This window comes from Zonotrichia leucophrys, chromosome 3 (genome assembly GCF_028769735.1).
Source record: "Zonotrichia leucophrys gambelii isolate GWCS_2022_RI chromosome 3, RI_Zleu_2.0, whole genome shotgun sequence".
Taxonomy (NCBI): Eukaryota; Metazoa; Chordata; class Aves; order Passeriformes; family Passerellidae; genus Zonotrichia; species Zonotrichia leucophrys.
The window spans coordinates 54,034,642-54,056,379 of NC_088172.1; the positions used below are offsets into that span (position 1 = coordinate 54,034,642).

Sequence of the window (21,738 nt, forward strand, 5' to 3'; positions counted from 1 at the left end):
ATTTTGCCTCATGCCACTTTGGTACACTGGACCTTGGCGTTCAAACTTTCTTTGTTGAGCACAGTGAGGCACCTCCTCCAAAAAAGCTGTGAGCAAGGCTCTCAAACCATGGCTTGATGGTGATTTCATACTGACATAAAGCCACCCTAGGAGGCAGAGGGAGGTCTGCCCTCCTTTGTGCTCCTGACAGCCTGCTGCTGCCACCTTCTTTGCCCAAGCAAAGGAGAAGCCTTTGGGTGAGCTGGATCAGGGAACCACAAATTCTGTTGAAAATCAGCTCAACGACAGCTGCTCCTACAAAAATAAACATGAACTCTACCCTAAGGAAAAAACAGCTGGGAGAAGGGATTAGGCAGAATGGGGGCAGGACAACCCCTTCAGCACCGCAGGGCTTCTGCCCAGTTAAGGTGATGATAAGAGTCATGATCCCAGAAATTTCAAAGCTGTAAAACTTAGATGTAATCTACTGTGATCTGCTCTGCCTGCTAAGGTTGCTCCAATGCTTAAAACATCCTGATCAAAGAGGAACAAGTGACTTTCAGACAGTGAAGGGCTGACTGATAGGCCTCCTCCATCATCCACCACACCTGTAGCTCCCACAAGGAACTCATGATGTGGGCAAGCCAAATTAATGGCTTGTGAGGCCCTAAGGTCTCCACCTTGTCCCACCCTCACGTCCTCCTGAGCCTGTTCCTCCCCGCAATGATTCATCTCCTCTTATTGGGTTTCTGTGGTTGAGATGACCCCAAAGTATTACAAAGTCTTTTGTTCCCAGCCTCGCGACTGAAGAAGTCGACATTTGTCTGTTCTGCTCTTCAAGGTTGTTTATTTTTCTTATCTATTACATTCTTTCTCTGACCTGCTGAGATCTGTCCAGCAGGTTGGGTTGTGGCACAGCACCTGCCCTTGGGGTGGTCTTAACATTTTATACTACAATCTATGTGTACTTTATTTACAATAATTTTCCAATACCTATCACCTATGCCAGTCTGTTTTTACTCTAAACCAATCAAAAAGTGTCACCACCAGCAGAAGATGGAGGACAAGAAGAAGGAGAAGAAGGACAGCACACAGATTCCTCCATCTTGCTTCTTGAACCCCCATTTGAAAACCCAAAAATTCTGCTTTTTCACCCTGTAACAAATTAACTCTTATTCTACTCAAACTCTTGTGGCTTGTAAATCTTCAAATAAAGTTGGTAATTTTTCCATGGACTAAAATTGAAGGCACAGGTGTTTTTGACTCTGTGCCAAGGTCTCTGAGCCCCCTGCCAGGGTCTCAAATCACCCAGGGCAGCCAGAGGAATGTCCTGGGTCCCGACATGCTCTCACCCATGCACAGGCCCCAGCAGGTTTCTGACTGTCATTGCCTGGGAGGAGCAGGACACTCGTTTCTCAGCAGTGACAAAATACTAAATCCCCAAAAAGCATTCCCTGCAGCCATTCCTCTCTCCGCCTCACACTGGCACGGGTCAGGCACGCTCCCAAAACGCAATCTGCGAACGGCAGCCTGCAGCATTTTGAGCAGGATGCTTACTTTCAGTGCTTGCATTCTCATCATCATCATCATCATCATCGTCATCATCATCTGTGTACAGGATCGGCCCGTCTGAGTCCGAGTCACTGCCGTGGCTGTCTCTGCTGCTTTCACTCTCAGGAGGGGCAGCAGCATCAGAAGCCTCCTCCACTAGCTCAGAGAATGCTTCATCTGGAGCCTCCCCTTCCTGGTCTTCTTTGGGAGCCATGCTGTTTATTCATGAGCAGGTAGGGTGACACATCAATGCAAGCAGAACAAAATACCAATGAGAAGCAATTGAAAAAGCAAGGAGTTTTGTCAAGTTCTGTCAATCAAAGTAATTCCTTTCTAAAAAACATACATATATAAGACATTTTTAACATATGCAGATATGTATATATATCTATGTATGTGTGTTAGGAAAAAGGATACAAACAATCCAGAATTATGTGCTGTGAGGACTGCATTAAGAACAGTTCACAAAGTTGGGGATGAGAGGACCAAGTTGGAGAGCAGATGGGACTGCAAAGTTTCCTGTTCTGGAAGCCTAACCCTATTTATTGTGGATACAGTCTCATTGCAGTTGAGTTCATAATGTCCATACTCATTACTAATGAATTTGGGGATCAACAGCAGGTGCCTGTTGCCTTGGGAAAATCTTTACGTAAAGGAAGGGTAGAGCAGGGGGAGATGCTGCACTAGAATGTAGAGCTGGCAACAGATGTACCAGCAAGAATTTAAAGGAAGGTCTCCAGGCTACTGGCATTTAGACTAAACCCTCTTGGATTTATATAAAAGATGCTGATTTTTGTGGCAGGGAAATGACAAATTAATAAGCCAGTTTCATTTTTCTGCCAACTGTTTTGCTTAAAAAAGGTAATTATGACTATTCTCTTGACCAGTTTCTACAATACCTGAGATTTACACAAGTTATTAGGCAGTAAAAAACTAAACACCTACTAACTGAAGCCTGAAAGAACCCTCATTTTCAAGTGTTCAAGCAAATTCAGCTATTGAATTGAGAACTTTAGCGAGATATTTAGTGACATATTTAATGACATCTACAGAAAAAAAAAGACATCTACAGAAAAGAACCCCCTTATAATTCGGCATAATTTCTTGTTTGCCTTTATGAGAGATAAATAAAAGTGTCACCATCTCTGAGCTGCACTGCTGACCCCAGTGCCAGCCACACAATGAAGTAAGAGACAGGTCATGAGCGACGACCTTCTGGGGAAACATGAGGTGCTGCAGGTGAAAGGCTCAAAGGCGCTGGGAGGGAACAAACTGTGCTGGATGCCGCACAAACTGTTCCCTGCAGCAGGCTCCGAGCTGGCTAGGGCCCCATGGAGGGCCGAGGCTTAACCGTAGGAATTGCTAAGTCATGATGAAATAGCAAAAGAAGCTCCTGTCTTCCGCCTTTTGGACCCCAGCTTATCTCGGTAACCCCACAGGTCACTTTCCCTTAACCCCTGCTATTGGACAAGTTTGGATCCCCTTATACCCTATAAAAAGGGGCTGTTTTAGCCCATTCGGGTTAGAAGAGCCTTTGCTGGAACCCCTCACAGACCCCTCAATAAAACCATCACTGTGGAACACCAGGACATTTTCTTCTCCTCACTCACGTCTGCTTCCCGACTAGCCTGGACGCCTTAGCAAGCTCGAGCTGAAATCCTAAGAGAGCTGATAATCACTAAAGAGCTGATATCCACTAAGCTTGCTAAGGTAGCCATCGGCTGAGAGCGGCCTGGGTACTCAGACACTCTGCTCCCGTGAAGGACTGAGCTATCCGGCCCGTGCTGCCTGCTCGCGGGCAAATTAGCCCAGCAGGGAGTTGAGATTAGTTCCCAATCAGCAGAAGCAGCAGAAGAGATACCCCCGTGCCTACAGTGCAAACCAATGTGGCTTCCTTGGCTGTGGCCTCACTGCTCCCCCAGGACAGCCATACTGCCTCACCTTTCCGTGTGGTGGTCTCTGGCACCTGGAGCGCCGCCCGGGGCCGCACTGCTCAGACTCGGGTCTGTGCCACGCTCGGTCGGGAGCAGAGCCTTCGAAGTGTCCGAGCCTGGCGGCCCTGCCACAGGGCTGTCTGACACATCCTGCCCATCTGAGGAGCCAGCAGGCTGCTGAGGAGCTGCAGCAGGAAAAGGAGGTGGAAGTGGAGGTGGAGGAGGGGCAGCGGAGGGAGGAGGGGGCACAACAAGCTTGCTGGGCGGGTCCGCGTTGTCCGTGTCAAAGATGACTGCGGGAGTTTGCTCAGGCTTGGGTTTTTCTGCCTTCGCTTCCACACTGTCGGCTGTCGCACCTGAGGGGGAGGAAGCAGCCCCGTCTGGTGCTGTTCGTGGGGCTGATTGTTTCCCAGGTTTTTTCTTGCCCCTGGGAGTCCCTGATGTGCCAGATTTGCTGGAAGTCTCCTTAGAGGCTTTGGGATGAGATGATGTGGACGAAGGAGATGGTGATGAAGAAGACTTGGAGACTGGTAGTTTTTTTGCGTGAGAGGAACCAGCTAAAACAAGAAAATAAAAGGCATTTTACAGTCTTGAAATGATAGGATTTTTGCACTGTATTTTCTGAATGAATTGACTTGTGCTGGTCTTAAAAAAATACATTTGATACTTCTACAATACTTCATGTAAATGCTTGAGATGATTAAATTTTGCAGTTCCAATTTCACCTTTGTGTGGGAGACACTGAAATGATGAATACTTGACCAAGAACAGCAGAGAGGACCAACCTTACAAATGGACAGGAGTTTTGAGCATTCTGAATTGGCCTGTTACACCTGGCCTGGACATCTTCTAAGAAGTCCACAACTTATTCTAAAAATATATGTAGTGACTTAGCTAAAAAAAATTTTACTGCAACTGGTGTTCTCCTATGTAATGACAAACAGCAGAGGGGCAGAAACCACTCCTGCCACTGTGCACAAATGACCTTCAGAAGGGAGGAGGCACTGGAAGCCTCCTGTACGTACTGGAGGCCTCCATCTTACCAGTGACCAACTTGGGCAGTCTTGAAAATGAAGTGAAACAAGGTTTTGACAGCAGCTGTACAAACTGGCCAAGCTGGCCGTTTAATCCTGTGATGCTCATCATACTGAAGCATATATGTATAAAGAATCTCACTAAAGATTTCAGCTAGCCCACATTTCCATGTGCATTCCAGCCACATTTCCAATTGCTGTGTCAATGTCATGCTGTGTCATCACCTGAGATGGGAGCTTCAAACTTCTGACTTCCATTTAAAAAGCAATGAAAATGACAACCATCTAATGGTTCAGTCCTTTTCATCAAAATGCATCCAACTCAAATACTTCTGATGTAATTCTAAAAATTCATTAAGTTCCAGAGAACAAATGAAAGCATTATAAAGTTAAATAGCAGCCTTCTGGCTAAACTTATTGAGTAAAACAGAAAGCTGTAATAGAAATCTGCTGAAGGGCCTACTTTACTTATAAGCATTTAAATAAAAACAACCCCCCAGGAGACTGGGAGAGAATCAAAGTGCAGATACTGGCCATAATAAGTTCATGATATAAAAACAGTTTTCACAGTTAGACTGTTCTCAAAGGAGATGGAAATCAATTCAAGACACTTTACTGTTCTCTAGCTGTTATGGTTTAAAAACATTTAGAGAACTGAGAAGCTTTCAGTGTATCTGAAAAAATGTATAGAAACTTCAGGCAAATCCCTGTTCCTCTCTGTGATCCCAGGTGACTTTAAAGGACACTGTCTTGAATGAACTGATACTGCACTCATCTTCCCACATCAGGTGGGAAATCACAAATCACAAAATTTACATGCAAAACAAAATGAAGCAGAAAAATGGCATCAGCAGAAGTTCATAATTATAGCAGAAATAGATGGTGGTTCCAACCTGCATATTATTTAACAGAAATCTTACTGAGTAGGTGGATGGTAGAAAGAAAAGGCTCTGGTTCTGATCCCCTTCAGAGCAGGCTGGAGGTCAACAGAACCAGTTACAAGCTTGCACTTAAGAACTGCAACACAGTACAAATATATGGCCACACAGTTATGGCTGAGAAAATGTCAAAACATGTTTCCATTGTAAAAATCCTTACATTATTCTCAGAACCTCCAATTAGATACAGAAACTTAAAAGATTTCTCCCACATAAAACCCCCCTACGCGTCCACATGGGTCAAAAGTGCTATTGCTGCTGTTGTTTTTGACTGGGCTGGCTGACAATTTTCTGTCATGCCTCTTTTTCAGTAGAAGATTTGAATTCTGATTAAATGAAAAATTTAATGGCTGTTGTTTGCCTTTTAGCACACATCCACCCCTCCATTTAAGTCCCATTCTCCCAGTTCCACTATTTCAGTATGGAAACTTGCAGGAGAGCCATGGCTCCGCTGTTACTCATATTCCTCTCCTCCTTCATGGGGCTTGATCACTGGCTGCATCATGTGTTCACTTTCATGGGAATGACAAACCCCTTGTACTGACACTCTTCCAAACCAGCTCTGCTTATTAAGTACTGTCCCACTTTGAATGAACACAATATATTTTTAAATTTGGAAGAAATTACCAGTAGAGTAAGGAATATATGTGGATATATTTTACATCTGTATGGTCTGCAAGCACTGGCTGACATTGCAGCAAGGCTAATAGAAGATAAATCTGGAACTTGAATGTATTTTAGTCTAAAAAGTCAGATACCTGACAGCTTGTTACCAAGCACTGGTATAAACAGTTCTTTATATGATGGATTGCTTTATTTCTGAAAGGTCTGCTGTTACAAGGCTGCTTCACCTAGGAAGAGCTGAGTTTCCCAGTTGCATGTGAAATACAAGCAGCAAATTCTGGATTTTCAAAATGTTTATTCTCGTAGTCATCTAATGTAGTAGGGACAGTTAATACCAAGTTAATGGATATTTTATGGCAAAGTTATTATTGTAATTCTAGAAGTCTTGCGATGTTTTCAGACAGTCCTCTTCTGTATGCTTCAAATACAAAATGTGCCAAAATGTACAAGCTGTGAAGAGAAATACTTGCAGAGAAAACTGGAGGGACTGAAGGGCTTTGAAAGACAGAGAATGAAAATACAGGGCTTGTATAAATTTGCCAATACATATATGGAGCCCATTAATCACAATACTGCTTGTGTTCAAAGTATGTGTGGATGTTTTAATTATGGTCATTGTCTCCACTGCAACCATTCAAACTCAAAATCAGTACCTTAAGAGCATCCATCTGTAATCTTAAATCTTGCATCACTGCTGAATTTTGATGTAATAGTGTGGTGATAAACACATGCTTTGTGCCTGATGAGTGATATATTCCATTTCCAGTATGTAGTTAGAATCACAGCACCTGAGGGAAGCCTGGTCATTTCTAATGGTGTCATTTTTTTTGGTCAGCTAAACCAACTGCTATTCAGCAATCTTTTAAGATGCTTCAATGATTTTATTCTTAACTTCTTTGTGATCTTGTCATATTGTCAAATTAACTAGAATAGTTGATACTTTCAGTAGAAAGTTACAGTCATACCAAATTAGTTTTACTTAGGGGTAACCTGCTTGGTTTCAGAAGTCACCTTCTATCCTGCTTATTCTTGAGCCGTTTCTCTGGGTCATTTTTTTGCAGCTTTCACACTTGAACTGGGAATTCAGTGTTGTCTCTGCTGTGCTCGGCGTTGTACATGGGTTCACTCAACAGCGAGGGGGTCTGTGTGTTGTCTGGGGTGTTTGTGGCCAGCAGAACCAGAGGCCAGCAGGAAGCTCTCTGCAAATACCCACGCATGCTCCTCAGTAACACTGCTCTGTCCAAAGGCACGAGTCACCAAGCCAAGCAGCCCCATGCACATGCACCCACGGCAGCTGCACTGCTGGGCAGTACTCACCAGCTTCTCGATTTGCACTGGCACCTGTTGGCTTGGGTGGTGGGAGAGGAGGCTGCTTAGCAGGAGCCTTTCCCTTTTTTTTAGCGTGAGGTGCTTCGTTACCCTTATGGCTGCTGGCGGTGGAAGCGGCAGTGGCATTTTTTGGTGGTAGCGGAGCTTTTTTAGGTTTAGGCTTAGGCTTAGGTAGTGGTGGAGCATGGGATGCCGGAATTTCTGGGCAGTGACCAGTGCTCTCTATGGGTAAGAAAGTGAACAGAAGCCAACTGACAAAGACATACACCAAGTAAATCCAACAGCAAGCTTCACAACAGTGACTACTTCTGCTGCTTGAGCTCTTGGGAATCAGGAGAGACTTCATCTGCCTCTTAAGGCAGTATTACCTCAGAAGAAAGTTACTGTTCACCTCAACCCAGGATCTTCTCATGGAAAATATTTACCTGGAACTCTGCTCAGACTAGACCTCCAAGGATCTTCCTTTATATTCAGTATCCCCAACGAAAGTGCTGGCTTAAAACTAAATGAGGGAATGCTATTTACTTCTCTAACAAATCTCCTCAGCTTCTTTTCAAGCCTAGCCACCCTAAGATCAACAGCTTGTAAAAGTCAGATTCATGTGAACCTGAATGTGAACAGGGCCATGCTACCAGCCACAGGCTTGCACATGGCTGTGCAGCAGAAATTTTCCCAATTTTCCCCTGGAGCAATTGATTCTTCTGAGCTGCATATTGTTTGCTCATAGCAGCTTTATTTTGGGTAACTCCCTCAGAGTATTTTTACTCTTCAGAAACAAATGAAGCTAAATAAGATAGATTATCATTTGGCATGGAAAGGCTCTCCCCTCCTGCAGGTTCTTTGTTACACAACTGCACTTTCAAGAGTCTAGAGTTCATTAGTCAGCAGGAATTTGATCTTTATCTAAACTGTGCTTTGCAATAGGAATGGCTCTGCAGAGTGAAAGAGGTAGCACTGAGGACTCAATAGCCACAATCTGCATTTCAGGATTTGGACTTTCTTCAGGCTAGTTCTGTAGATTACATGATTAGTGGTGGAGGGAGTACAAGTTCCTGAGTGCATCTTTTGACTTAGTTTCTTCCAAAAAAAACCCCTGGTTTGTTTGTAGCCTGCAAACCAAAGCAGGGTAGGTGGGGATGACCAGGAAATGAATTTAAAAAGTGCATGCCTAATGCCAGTTGTAATGTCAATGTAGGTGAGTCATTTAAAGTCAATGTATGATTTTGCAACATGATCACTACGGCTGTAAAACGTGGTGCTCCCAGGTTGAAGAACTGAAATTCCAGATGGGAATCTTTATCTATTCAACTAACCAATTCTATGCCCATTTTGTCTCAAGATAACCTTCCCAAACCTTTCTGAAAAGGGATATTATAGAAGCCAGAGCATTCCATCAGAATATAAGCTTTGTTTGCATGTTACTGAAAACTGTGACTGGAGAAGAAAGGACACAAGCTAATACTGAAAAGACTTTTAACAGTCTCTTCTATCACTCAAGTGAAAACCATTTCATTACTTGCATTATGTTCCTATTAGAGCCTCAGTCTTCACACACATTAAATGGACTTTCTCATCTCTCTTCTTTCCCATGTTAAAGATTCCCAAGAGGTAAGCAACACATTTTAAGATTAGTAGATGAAAAAACAAATAATGTGCTAGACAACAAAGACATTCTTCCTCTCAGAAACAAAGCCTTTCCAACTTCTAGCTTAAGGCTTGTTAACATGAACCTAATGCATCACCTGCAGTTATTATAAGCAACATGCACACTTGTCTTCATGAGCTGAAGGAATTAACTGTCCAGTGTCTTTTTCCTTCATTTCCAGTCTATTATAAACTAATATGCTTTTGCTAAAGCTTTGAAAAGACCATCTCATAGAAACCTTTCACAACTTTCAAATAGGTTTTTTTTGAGAACAGATTCTTGTACCATCTCTTTGTTTTCCACAGAAAGACTTTGGATGGAGAAATAAACATCCTTATTTGTTACATTTTGACCTCCTTTTACAGCAAAAAGGTCTCCTTGTGAAATTCTACCTAGCTTCATTCAAAGTTGAAATGGTGATATAATTCTGAAAAAGCAAGACATTTTAAAATTTGAAGTCCACTAATAATAAACAGGGCAAGAGAAGATATGATTTTGTATTTTGAAGATCCTGAAGGACATGATGATCAGAAATAATACAAGTGTAAACAATTCTTTGCTATATGTATGTATTAACTAAAGATCCATAAATGCTAAAATTTTACTTGCTAGTAAGAAAGAATTTTAAAATTGTTTAATTATATACCTTTACTGTGTTTTGTTTCAGGTCATTAGTAGAGAAAATGTTAAAAAAAGAATGATAACCTAGAAAAACTCATAAAGCATTCACCATATTCTAAAGTAATACAGTCAATCCACACTAAACTATATAACTGATTAAATAATGTATATCAGAATTTATCTTCTGAATCAGGAAAAAAAGGTACAAAATAAAATATAAGGCTAAAGGTTTATTTAGTTGCAAATAAACATATCCTACTGACAACCGATAATTTTCAATTTTTCTGTAGACAAATAACTAAAAACTATTAATGAAAACCAAAACCGTAGCAGTTCATTCACATGAAAGTTCCTGCTTGCAGACGTCATCTGTGATTAAAACTGGCAGTTGATATAGCATTTATTTTAACAGAAATGCCTTGCCATTACTGGAACCCTACCTTTGTCTAAGACAGCTCTTTTCATACTGTTATGTACCTCATTCCAAAGACTGGCAGACTCCTGCACAGCTGCATCCTACTTGCTCAGACAGTTACACCTCTCATCCAGTCTTGACTGTCCCCTTGATTACAGCAAACCTTCTTACTCACAGCCAGGAGGAAATCTGTGGTGAAGATTATTGTCTTTGACCATATTGTTCCTCCTGGCATCTTATTGGCTTTGTTGCTTTTATCTTTGTAAGCTCCATTTTTTTTATCTCATTGTCAGTCTGATTTTGCCCATGGTACAGTTTCCCATTTACTTGAGACTTCCACTTCCTACCTGACCAGTCCATTATATCAGCTTTTGACAGTGACAAGTCAAGTTTGAAGCAGATGCTTTTCCTCTGCTGACTCTCAGGCTTCATGAATGTTCACTGACTGTCCTCCCTTAAACTCCCCTCTGCTGTGGTGCCAAAGCTGATGATATTTAGGCTGCCATTATTGTGCTTTTTATCCTGGTCTGGTGTCCTCTTGTTTTCCAGTGCCTAATCATAGTGTTCTTTCTTTTACTGCAAGTCCATTGGAAAATTCTTGTGGTTTTCTGCATCTATGTAAGATGCTGTAATAAATGTCTGGTATATACAGTAACACTGTAGTAATATAAATAACTAATAACTGCAACAGGGGCTTGATCTTGAACAGTGACAGAGATGTTCTGATGTCTGTAAATGATTACAGATACAATTATGTTGTAATTGTACCTCCCTAACATGATTCTGCTTGAACATGGACCCTTGCTCTTCATGCCTGCTCTTTCTTTTGCCAAAACAAGGGGGCATCTGAATCAGTTCAGACCCATCTATTTGTTCAAACCAATCCCCCAGGTACCTAAGTACCAGCTGCAACACACTTTTATTGCTGTTGTTTTTCCTAATTTAGACATCTGTTCATCAAGAACTGACCTTTTAACAAAAAGTCTCTGAAACACATCAGATAGGAATATCTTTTATCCATTGCTGCCTTGGTGGAAATATCTGCTGTAGAAGCAACTTGCTTATAAATTACATCTTTAACAGGAAAGCAAATGTTAATATCTCATTAAGCATTTGGATTGATGATATGTTTATGTTTAGAATAAACTTTCCAAAGGCCAGATTTTCAACAAACCTCACTTTCAGACCAGATTTTCTTGTTTCCAGAAATTGTGATTGGGGTCAGACTCTTAACAAAACTCTGTTCTCATGTAAACACCTAAATGATGGTCAGAATTACAAATTACTCACTGTACAACAGATCTTGTGGGGACTCAAATCTGAAAGACTTTCAGAGAGATGCCAGTGTGCCACATGCACTAGAAAATCAAATTACTTATTTTGTAAACTAAAAGTGGGACCTTTTGCAAATTCTGGACCAAATGAACCTATGAAAATGCTGGGCATACTTTCAGAGGATAGGCTGTAAAATACAACAATTTTTTCTTTGCTTCTGTGAACTTCTAAGGAACACGAGGATTTTGTCCTACAGCACTGGTATTTTTGTTGGTACAGCTCGAGCAGTGCCATGGAGTTACCTCACAGAAAAGCAGCACTGCTGCAGCACCAGTGTATGATCTCCATCAACTGCAAAGCACCCTCCTCCTGGAGGGTAAACACAATGCATTGGAGAAACACTGTGTAAAATAAAAGCTGGAAATAAAGCGTTTGCCGTCTTCTGCAGGATGACTCCCTGCATAATGAAACTCTGTAAGAGTTTTGCAGATTGTGAGTTTCCTTTCCAGACTATGCAGAGAACTACATTTTGATTAATCAAAATCCAGGAAGCTGTCAGTCAGGAACATGGGACACAGGACAAGACAAGGTGTCTTTTGTCACTTTTTTGGACTCATTGATTGTGCTGATGCAGGTGGTCAATTCAGACAAATCCTTTCATAAACCTGAGGTTTAACCAGCTCCATTTTTTGTTCCTGCTATTGCTAATAAAATTCTGTTCAAGAAGAGACCCATTCTAATTGTTAGAAAGCTTCCTTTAATTTCCACTCTAACTGTATTTCAAGGCACTGTTTATTCCTTTCTACCTGTGCCAGCATTGTCCTTTAGCCATGCTCTCTCCTGGCTGTTTACCAACTTGAAACATTCATCTAATGCACTCTGGCTCTCTTAGGCTCTGTTTTGCTACACTGAACCAGGGCAGCTGTCTCACAATGCTGTTTGCAGCTCTCTCTGCAGTTTTCAATTCATCTTTCTTGAAGATGGATAAGCAGATCTGCACATCTGCAGACTTGTAGATCTTACTGACTCCATAATTTCAACAACACCAAGAGCAAGAGGCCTTATAACAGAGACGGTAGAAAACAGGAGAGGGGAGAAAGGGACAGGTGTAACATCTCACCTAAAGCAACCACATTCAGGTATTTTGCATTAGTTTCACAATAAAAAAGGTTAAAAAAAAACCCCTGACTATCATTCTACATTTTTAACTGCTCAATCCTTGTGTAAGAAGTAAGCTGCTAAAAAAAAGAGAATGCCTAAGACATATTCAGCTGATCTGTGAGAATCTTGGAAGGTGGAAGGCATGTAGGTTTCTACATTCTCTCATGCTTTCTGTATGAGAGATACAGAAAGTATGAGAGATAGACATAAGTAACTGAATAGTTAGTTTCAAAAAAAAAAATGTACACAATCTTAATTCTGCAGCCACATTAGGATATGTTTCCTATAAAAGAAAAAAAAAACCTGAAACAAACAAACCAGCTTTACAAGTCAGGAGCTTTCTTTAGGCACTCATTTTTTTGGTGAAAGCCTGTGCCACTCTCATTACTCTACCAGCATGAGCCAGCCCTGCTGACCTAGTGACAGGCTCTGGCCAAACACAGCTTTATCTAGAATAGCCTTCCTTTTAAGAATACTTGGATTCAGCCTCATTTACATAGTTTAGGTGATGAATTGAAGATATACTACTCTTAGAAGAACTGGTTTTACCCAGCAAATAGCTCAGCTGGAGTGAGAGATTCTTAGGGAGTCAGGCAAAAAAGTCCAGAGCCTTTTCTGTATGCTGCTCATATCAATGATCTACAGAGCTCAGGAGTGCAGGAATCCAGCAAGGCACACAAGAGGGATGAAAGTCTTCCCAGTTTCTCACAGTGGCTGGTTTGAAGGTTTAATCTTCTGAGACAAAGCAGGCTCTTGTCTGAGACCCTGGAAGATGAGGGTTACTACTTTATATTCAAACAGCTTCTGTTCTGCTTTGAGGAAATAAAGAAAAGATCTCTGAGAAAAGGAACCTAGAAAATTAGACTTTGAAGAACCTTCCTTGGTAGACAAACTAAGCATTAGAGAGCAACTATGCATGGTTGTAAGACCACAGTTTCTGCCTCCAACCTTCTTTCCTTTGGTTACCCATAACAGAATATTAAATTTATCGGTAGACTTAAGGAGTGCAGACAAAATATAGAGGAAAGAACCTGTAAACCCAACCTACTAAGGCCTGGAACCTTTTCCAGCTCTCATATGAGACTTAACCTCTTGGGGAAAAAATGTGCACATGTAGCCCAACAATTCATTTGGAAACAGGACTAAAAACTGTTTCCTTTACCCATGTTTACTTCAGAGATGAGGAAACCTGAGAAGATTGATCTCCTGCAAATGTCCCAGGAACATTCCAGAAGCGTATGCCCCATGTCACCCACAGCACCTGTAACAGAGCTCTGGCTTTCTGCAATGCAATTATTTATCAAAACAGCACCTAACACACCTGACTGATGGTATGCAAAACACAACTTCTTACTATTTTTTCCAGGCAGTATCTTGCTGCTGGTCATTGAGCCTTTCACTTCTTCAAGCCCAAGCTAACTATGAAATCTGGAACCATCTGCAAGAATCATTAAAAGATTTAGCTTGCTCCGACAAAAATGTTACTAATTTTTACATTTTGACTGAAGTTTACAAACTGAACTCAGATACAAATAAGGGGTTCTCTCGTGCATCTCTGTGCCAGAGACATCTTGGGAGGGTTGAAAGGAGAAAAGCATCTCTGACACAGTACCTGGAAGCTTTACCACGTGCAGCAGGCATGCTGCATCACCACACCATGTCCTGACATCCAGGGAGGGAAACAGGGACAATTTTGACACGTATTCTACTGATGTGGCTTTTGATCTCGTCCAACACTGCTATAGGGGGGCAGGAGGCAGAGATCCCCTTCCTGGGATCCCCTTTGCAATGCTCAGACTCCCCCTGTAACATGGAGCTCTGGGCAGTGCTGGAGATCCTACAGCCCAATGCAATGGCTCAGGAGCCCAGACACAGTGGGAGATTTCAGTCTGCTGCCCAGACACCCAGAGTGTCCTTTGACATTACTGCCTGTCCACTTGCTGCTCTGTATCCCTTGCAAGGCTCACAGATAAAATAGCTCTAGTTTAGCTCTTATTTTCTGCAAAAGATGCTAGTGGCTTTCCTTAGTCAAACCATAGAATTTAGAAGTCAACCCAGTGCAAGCACAACATGAATAAATGATCTCAGAAAAAGATTTATCTGATTTTCAATAGCAAAGCTTTATCCATCAATTAGCTGCTTTATGTTAAACTGTCACTTGTTTCTAATCATCCTGCAATAAAGGAAATTTTCTTTTAAACACCCTGCTTGTATGACTGTCATCATTACTACAAAGAGTAACATTTACACTATTAAATTGCCCAAGAGAACTTTTCACCACATATAAAAGGCAGCTGTGAGCGGATAGGCAGCAGATGGGTACACAGCTTATGGAACTGCCTGGCAGCAAGGGGAACAGCTTTCAGGGGCTGTCTTCTTCACTTGTTTCTGCTTTACTCATTTTTATATGCATGGCTGAGCCTATTGTTTGCCCTGTGGATACTGTATTTCCATAACTCATGCTGAAAAAACTTTCCTCCTTTAACCTGTTTTAACTCCTAATATATTCCACGTTCTACAACCTGTTCCTGCCAGCTCTCACCATACTATCACAACGTGCCTGTACCATGTGTTCTTTTTAAGCTTCTGGCTCCTGCAGTCATCACATTTATATGAGAAGGCCATTTCCAAGACCCAGTTGAACAAGAGGGCAAATAAAGACCACCACCATTTCTTAAGAGCATTTTAAAATAACCTTATAACTTCACAAGGCTGAGATGCATTTTTTGGCAAACTTTGATTCATTGGGATTTGGAAATGCAGCACAACACTGTGCTACTAAGCAGCAGAAATTAATCCTGTCTTTGGTTCTTACAAACGTGGCAGGTGTACACATCTTTCTTCAAGACTTACACCTGAGTTCATGACTTTGGAAGCCTCACATTAGCCTCGCTGAAGATGAACTTGCAGCCATTACTCCTACCTGCCAGCTAGTGTTCAATCCACCTATGTCAGTTCTCATGATGGAGGGCTGTGATCTGAAGCATCAGCACATTTTTTGGTCCTAGCAGAAGAGTATTCCTGCTTCAGCTCTGATTTTGGTGCTCAGTGAGCATTAGCAAACCTCCACTCTGCAGCTTTGGATTCCTTGCTCTGCCAGTGGGTGTGGGTGCAATGCAAACCTACTGCATGTGCCATAAAAAAATCACCCAGGATTAACCTGTCAGGTGAGATGCTGTGGGCCTTATTCTTCCTTTGAGTTCAGCAGGCTGGCTCACCTTCTTGCCTAGTGTGCTATATATAAATAAAGAATAACTGAAGTGAGCTCACAATGACCATGGGGTGGCTTTACGGGGTTTACAGTGTAAACTGTAACCTTTCTGATGCGCGGAATTGATCCTAACAACTTTTGTGGGGAGAGTATTCTCTGCAATAAATCTACCTCCTTTTGTTTCAGGGGACTCAAGATGTTAACTCCTTTCAGAACTTAATGTTTTGGTGTAAGAGGAAAGTATGCTTTAAGGGATTTGCATCTTCTGGATGCTCATACTGAGATTCAATGAAGCCTAGAATACCAGTTTTGCTCATTTTTTTGTTTTTCTCCATATATTCTTAACTTTCTGAGAGGGATTGGAGTGATAGCTATACTTCTTTTGTACTGAATCTCCTCCTGTACAGCAATCATTCTTAATTTCTCCCCATACGGTTAAAACAATATATAGAGAGTGCAGAGTCTAATAAGAAGTTGAAATAGATATTGGACCTCTCCTGCTTCACTGGAGTTCTGACATTCTGCAAAGTCAGCTAGAGGGGATTTCAACACAGTTAGAAATGTGTATTTCTAAAATAATAAACTGTACCTTAGGAAAACTTCCAAGTCCTGACAGTTCCCAAAGGCTGTATTTAGTGATGCACAAAATAATAAGTGGTCTGATCTAACCCCAAAGTTAAACTGAACCATTTTAAAGGAGTTTTCCATGGCTTTTATAACTCTTTTCCCCTGACCCAATACACATCTGGTTCTAGTTGGCACCAAAAGAAAGACGTATTTAAATGTCATGACAAAGGCTAATCTTGTATTTCTGCCTTGTTGGGAGACCGGAAGTACTAGAAATCTCATAAGATTCTCCTTGCACATCTATCCACTTTTTAAATAGTCAAGTGATTTACGTAGCTCTGAGAAGAATTCAGATTTTTCTGTTAGCTGAACTGACCCTCTCAACCTCCAGAGGATCATTCATCACTAGGTAGAGTTTAATAGAAGACATTGGAAAGGCTGTTCTGTCCTGCCTCCATGGCTTCAGCCAGCCATGAAGGTCTTGATCTTTTGTATCTTTCTGCTAGGAAAATCCAATAAATGAAATACTGGTTAAGAACACTTTTAGACAGGGGAAAGAAGTGGTGCATTATTCAAGAGGGTAGAGAAAGAAAATAAAATTGATTCAAATCCTGTGATTCCATACTAATCATATTTTCTTTACGAGTCAAACTCATTTAGATCTGAGTAAAGGTAGCAAAATTAGGATGGACACTGGGACTGCTAAATATTAACCAGTATTTACTACAATTAATCTATAGAAAACCCTATAAAGTGTATTTTCCATAAATGCCTAGTTTCTGTTTGCAGGAGTGACACAGCCCCTTGAATGTGTGTGAAGTGCTGGACTGCAAGTGTTTAAGGTTCCATGAAAACCAATTGGAATGAGTTGCTGAACTTACTTTCAGAATGGTAGATGGTTTTCAAGTGACTTAAACACTTTTGAACATCCAACCCATGAGCCACATCTACAATGATGCTGCAAGGTGATGCATATGCACTCAGTGTGCTCTTTCATAAGAGGAAACCCTGACACCAAAGCTTGGCCATGGCTACAAGGAAAGGCCCACAGTGAATTGAGAAAGTGAACCTCCCTGCATGCACGGTGATGTTCAGATCATGCTTCTCTTTACTGCCTTACCACATGCACAGGAAAAGGCATGCCTACCAGTGAGGGAATACTGGTGTTTCACAAGTCTTATCTTCTCAGCAGGTTCTGCTGGCATCCTTGTGGCAGGACAGAACTCACAGCATGTATAGGTGCTAGTGGAAGAACATGTTAATATTTAAAGTATGCAAAAAACAATCTGTGAAGAATACTTTAATTTACCTTTCTGATCTTCTTTTTTTCCTTCTGATGCTGATGCTTTCTCTGATAAAGTGCCATTATTTCCACTGGCTTTTACCACATTTTCTTCCTGTATGGTTTCTTCACCAATGGCTACGGTGTGTCCATTTGAAGTTTCAAAATTTACTGTTACATCACCATCTGAAATGAAAATTAAAGAGTCATTGCCCAGTTTAACTACTTACTTAGCACCTACTTACAACACGCAGCATCCCTCTGCTTTCAAACTTCTGTGGAAGAAAAGCAGAAAGACTTACTGAACCGTGAAACATCAGGCTGTAGATCTGCTCTGGAAAGTAACTGTAAAGAAACTCTACAGGCTTTCATGTTCTTTGGGTAGACACCTCTGCAGCAGCAGGCTTGGAAGTCCATGCTGGCTTTCTCCTTCATGTCTTTCATGAGTGTTCTGCTCTCTTATCCCTGCAGTTTGGTTTACACAGCAAGGAAATGTGTGCATGGACCACAACAAAGCTGTAACATATTCCAGCATGTTCCAAAAATGGACAATGGGGGGGCAGAGCTGCAGAACTACTGTGGTGCATGTAAATAAGCCAGGAATTTGGACAGAACTTCTCAGAATGTATGTGCCCATTTCCTTCATAAAAATATGCCACAAAGACATCATCCAGTCTTAAGAACCAAGGTGAAGTCTTCCTGTATCACACATCATATCATAATTAAATTCTACAAGTCAAATTCTTTCTCAGCTCTGATGATACTTTACTCACTTACCCAAACTAGATCAGCTTCAGAATTTTCCTGATTCTGAAAAAAACTTATTTCCCTATTTGTCTCTATATTGCTGAAAAGTGCTATTCTTGCTGGCTTACAGCTTTCTCTGTTCCATGCACTTTAAAATTGCTGCTGATTTTCTTCACTGGTTATTTCTTTCTGCAGGATTCTCTTGCTGTCAATACAGAAAGCAAGCAAATCTACATGGCATCTCTTCTGATTCCTCCCATTGATTCTTCACTAACTGTGGCAATTCCACTTCTCTTCCTTGCTGTGTGTTATCAGACCTGGATGTTTGGCACTTCTCTGGTTTCAACACAATTATGCAGCCTCTGTCCTGCCACCTTGGGCACCCCCACTCAGGTGATTATTTCATTACCTTCTGCACACTAACATTGACTTGATTTGTAAAAGAAGAGTTCTGCCTTCCTAACTTTGTCTAATTTACTACAGCTGACACTTGCACTTACCTTAACTGCAACATTCAGTTTCTTCATCTTCTCTCTTCCAGGGTTTCTGAAATCCACTCTTTCCCCTCCACCTCCACATATGACACTGCCACCTCGTATTCACGGCTTGCTTCTCAAACACCTCCTGCCTCCAAGTGGCACTTGCCACTTTCCACTTCATTCTTCTTCACTCCATGTGAAACGCTGTCACTTCTTCACATTTCTTACCTCTCACTTCTCAAGTCTCCATGTAATTTCCACTTTTAGCTTTCATCCTCGTAGCCATTCCTTCTAACTACCTTCACACTCCTCAGCTGTCTTTCCTACCTCTCTATTTTTAGCACCTTCAAACCCCATATTCTTTCAAAATGTCCTTAAAAATTACGATTTTCATCAAACATGAAGCACAATGTGATGAAGATAACACAGACCAGATTGATATGAGAGGAAGAAGAGAAAATTGTTCCTACTTATATCCTTTTCTCATTTTGCTCAATCCCTGTAAGGAACTCAAAGTCTCATTCCCTTTAAGAATGGAAGAGAGGGTCAAGGACACTGATGACCAAAGTATTCATAATTTTATCACAAATTATAGTATTTATGTTCAGACTGTAACCAACCAGAGAAGTTACCACATTTCATTAACTGTTCCCAGTGTAATTACAATTTACAACCTTCAAAGGACAAGGTCACATAGGGCCCCAGTAAACCACGTGGCAAAACCCGCAACAAAGCCACAGATGGACAAACTGAGGTATGGAGAGTTTACAAATCTTGTTTTAAGACAACGACAGTAGCAGAGACAAGTGCAGAAGCCAGCCATGCTGAATGTCATAGTGTGATAATGAGCCAAACTCTGTACGGACAGGGGATGTCACACATCAACAAGCAGACCCTTTACTGCTGAGTATCTATGGGTATGATACAACCTATACACACTGATACTTCACTGACTCTTCAAATCACACAGAAAAATACAATTTCTAGGAGAAAATTATTTTTTGGAAAATGTGGAGTTCTTACACTCCGTGATGAAATGACAAATGGTTTAATTTAAGCTACAGAAAATTATTTCACTCGCTTGACTTTTATTTGATCTATATTTATAAAAGATGAAGAATATTAGAGAGAATACCACTAGAAACATAATTGGATGTAGCATAGAGGTATCTACCTTGGCTTACTCATGCTTTTCAAAAGGTAAATTCTGACTAATGCCAGATACTAAACATTAGAGCATTTTGAAACAAGTGATTTCTTGCCCACTGTTTTATGCTGGTACCATTTGTGATTGCGGCCTGTGTGATAGCTGTTGGATCCATATAATCCCAGCACTGGTACTTTTTGCTACCTGAAATGCATTATATTGATTTTTCTGGGTTCTAAAGCCCCTAATTTTTCAGTCAAAATATCTCATTTTATATTCTAGTGGCTTTAGACAGCAGACCTTGACTCAAAAATAGATTTATTACTAATTGGAAAAAAATTCTGGCAAACAATAGGCAGGAGCCACAGAAGTCACATTATTTACAGGGAGCATTAAAATATTTCAGGATATGACCAGAGGTCAGCTGGGGCACCAGTGGCAGAAGCAGTTACAGAACACAAATCCCTTAACTTCAGTAGTCAGCTGGCCCAAATTACCTCTCACACTTCTCAGTTGGTCTCCTCATACCTATTTATACTACAAGGAAACAATGCAACAGTGGCTTTTTCATACATGTTTAGTACTCAGTAGCTGAATTCTAGTTAATATGTTATCACCTTGCTCAGGCATTTCCTTCAGCACTCCCCTTCTTATCAGCTCCTCTCTGCTTTGTCTTGTCGAAATCTTCCTTTCCAACACTAAAGAAAAAGCACAGTTAAGAATAGATTTATTCTCATACTGCTGATGATTGTGAAAAAAATGTAGAGAACTATTTTTATTTTATAGAAAGAGAACTCTTGTTTCCTCCGGTTCTGCAGAAGAAGTGGTCTGGGTTTTCTTGGACAGTTGCTGAAAATATTGCCCTGCAATTTCAGGCACAGGAAGTGGGGACTCATAAGATCCAATATCTTCTGCTCAGCAAGTCTCCTTGAGGCTTCTTTTATGGTCAATGGAAAAAGGTGCTTTCAGGGTGAAATTGAACTCATCCTAGCATAGGCATTTAACATGTAAAAGTCCATTTTCCCCACTGACTAGACCAAGTAGCTCAGCTGGAGATATCTTCATCTGCTTTGTACAGATTTTGAGTAGCGAGACACAAATCCTGCTCAGAGAAAGCAACTCACAGAGTAGCTCTTGTGACATGCAAGCTGTTTAAAGGGAAAAAAAAGAGATGTAAACAGAAACAACCTTTAACAGAAGCCAGAAAGTTGTGTTCTAAAAGGAAGTAACACCCTCATCAATTGATGCTGGTTGACTTTCATGGAAAATAAAATACAGCATCCTGTTTTTAGGTAAAAAAAACCCCAACAACCTCATACACAAAAACCCCAAGACTGTGGCATGAAGCATTCTAATTATTATGTTTATTTCCCATGGGAAAAATGCTTAATAGTTTTATAGGGAAAAGTATTTACAAGTATTCTAGATGTTAGAATAGAATATCTCCACATAGCATCCCATTCCCTAACTGATGCAGTGATCTGGGAGATTATTGCAATGATCCACGGGACCATGGTGCATAATGTTCACAAAATGTGAGCATCACTTGTAAAGTCCTATCTCGCCTATTAGGAAAAGGCAGTGTCACACTTTCCCATCTTGATTCTGTTTTCATACAGACATCAAAATCCATGTGACATTTGGACCTCAAGCTGAGAGCATGTGGTGAAGTCCAGCTGTGCTGGACTTCATCCTATTAATGCTATGGGATAGGGTTATTTGTCTCATTAACCAATTCAAACACTCTCTAGGGTCACTCTAATTGCTGTATGCAGAGTGATAATACCTTGTGCAGTGTT

At 41.1% G+C, this 21,738-nt stretch overlaps 1 protein-coding gene across 4 annotated transcripts in view; it reads right to left on the reverse strand.

The window, feature by feature from the left end:
• The window catches only part of PHACTR2 (phosphatase and actin regulator 2), a 131,510-nt gene that overhangs the window by 18,181 nt on the left and 91,591 nt on the right, over positions 1-21,738 (reverse strand). For 3 of the 4 annotated variants that reach the window (XM_064708267.1, XM_064708269.1, XM_064708268.1), the window contains exons 3-7: positions 20,557-20,637; positions 17,594-17,752; positions 7,378-7,611; positions 3,472-4,021; positions 1,537-1,745 (exon numbers count right to left, since the gene is read on the reverse strand). In XM_064708267.1, the coding sequence (XP_064564337.1) occupies positions 1,537-1,745; positions 3,472-4,021; positions 7,378-7,611; positions 17,594-17,752; positions 20,557-20,637 (1,233 nt within the window). The remainder of the gene's footprint in view (positions 1-1,536; positions 1,746-3,471; positions 4,022-7,377; positions 7,612-17,593; positions 17,753-20,556; positions 20,638-21,738) is intronic. The other variant, XM_064708270.1, reaches the window with a different exon arrangement.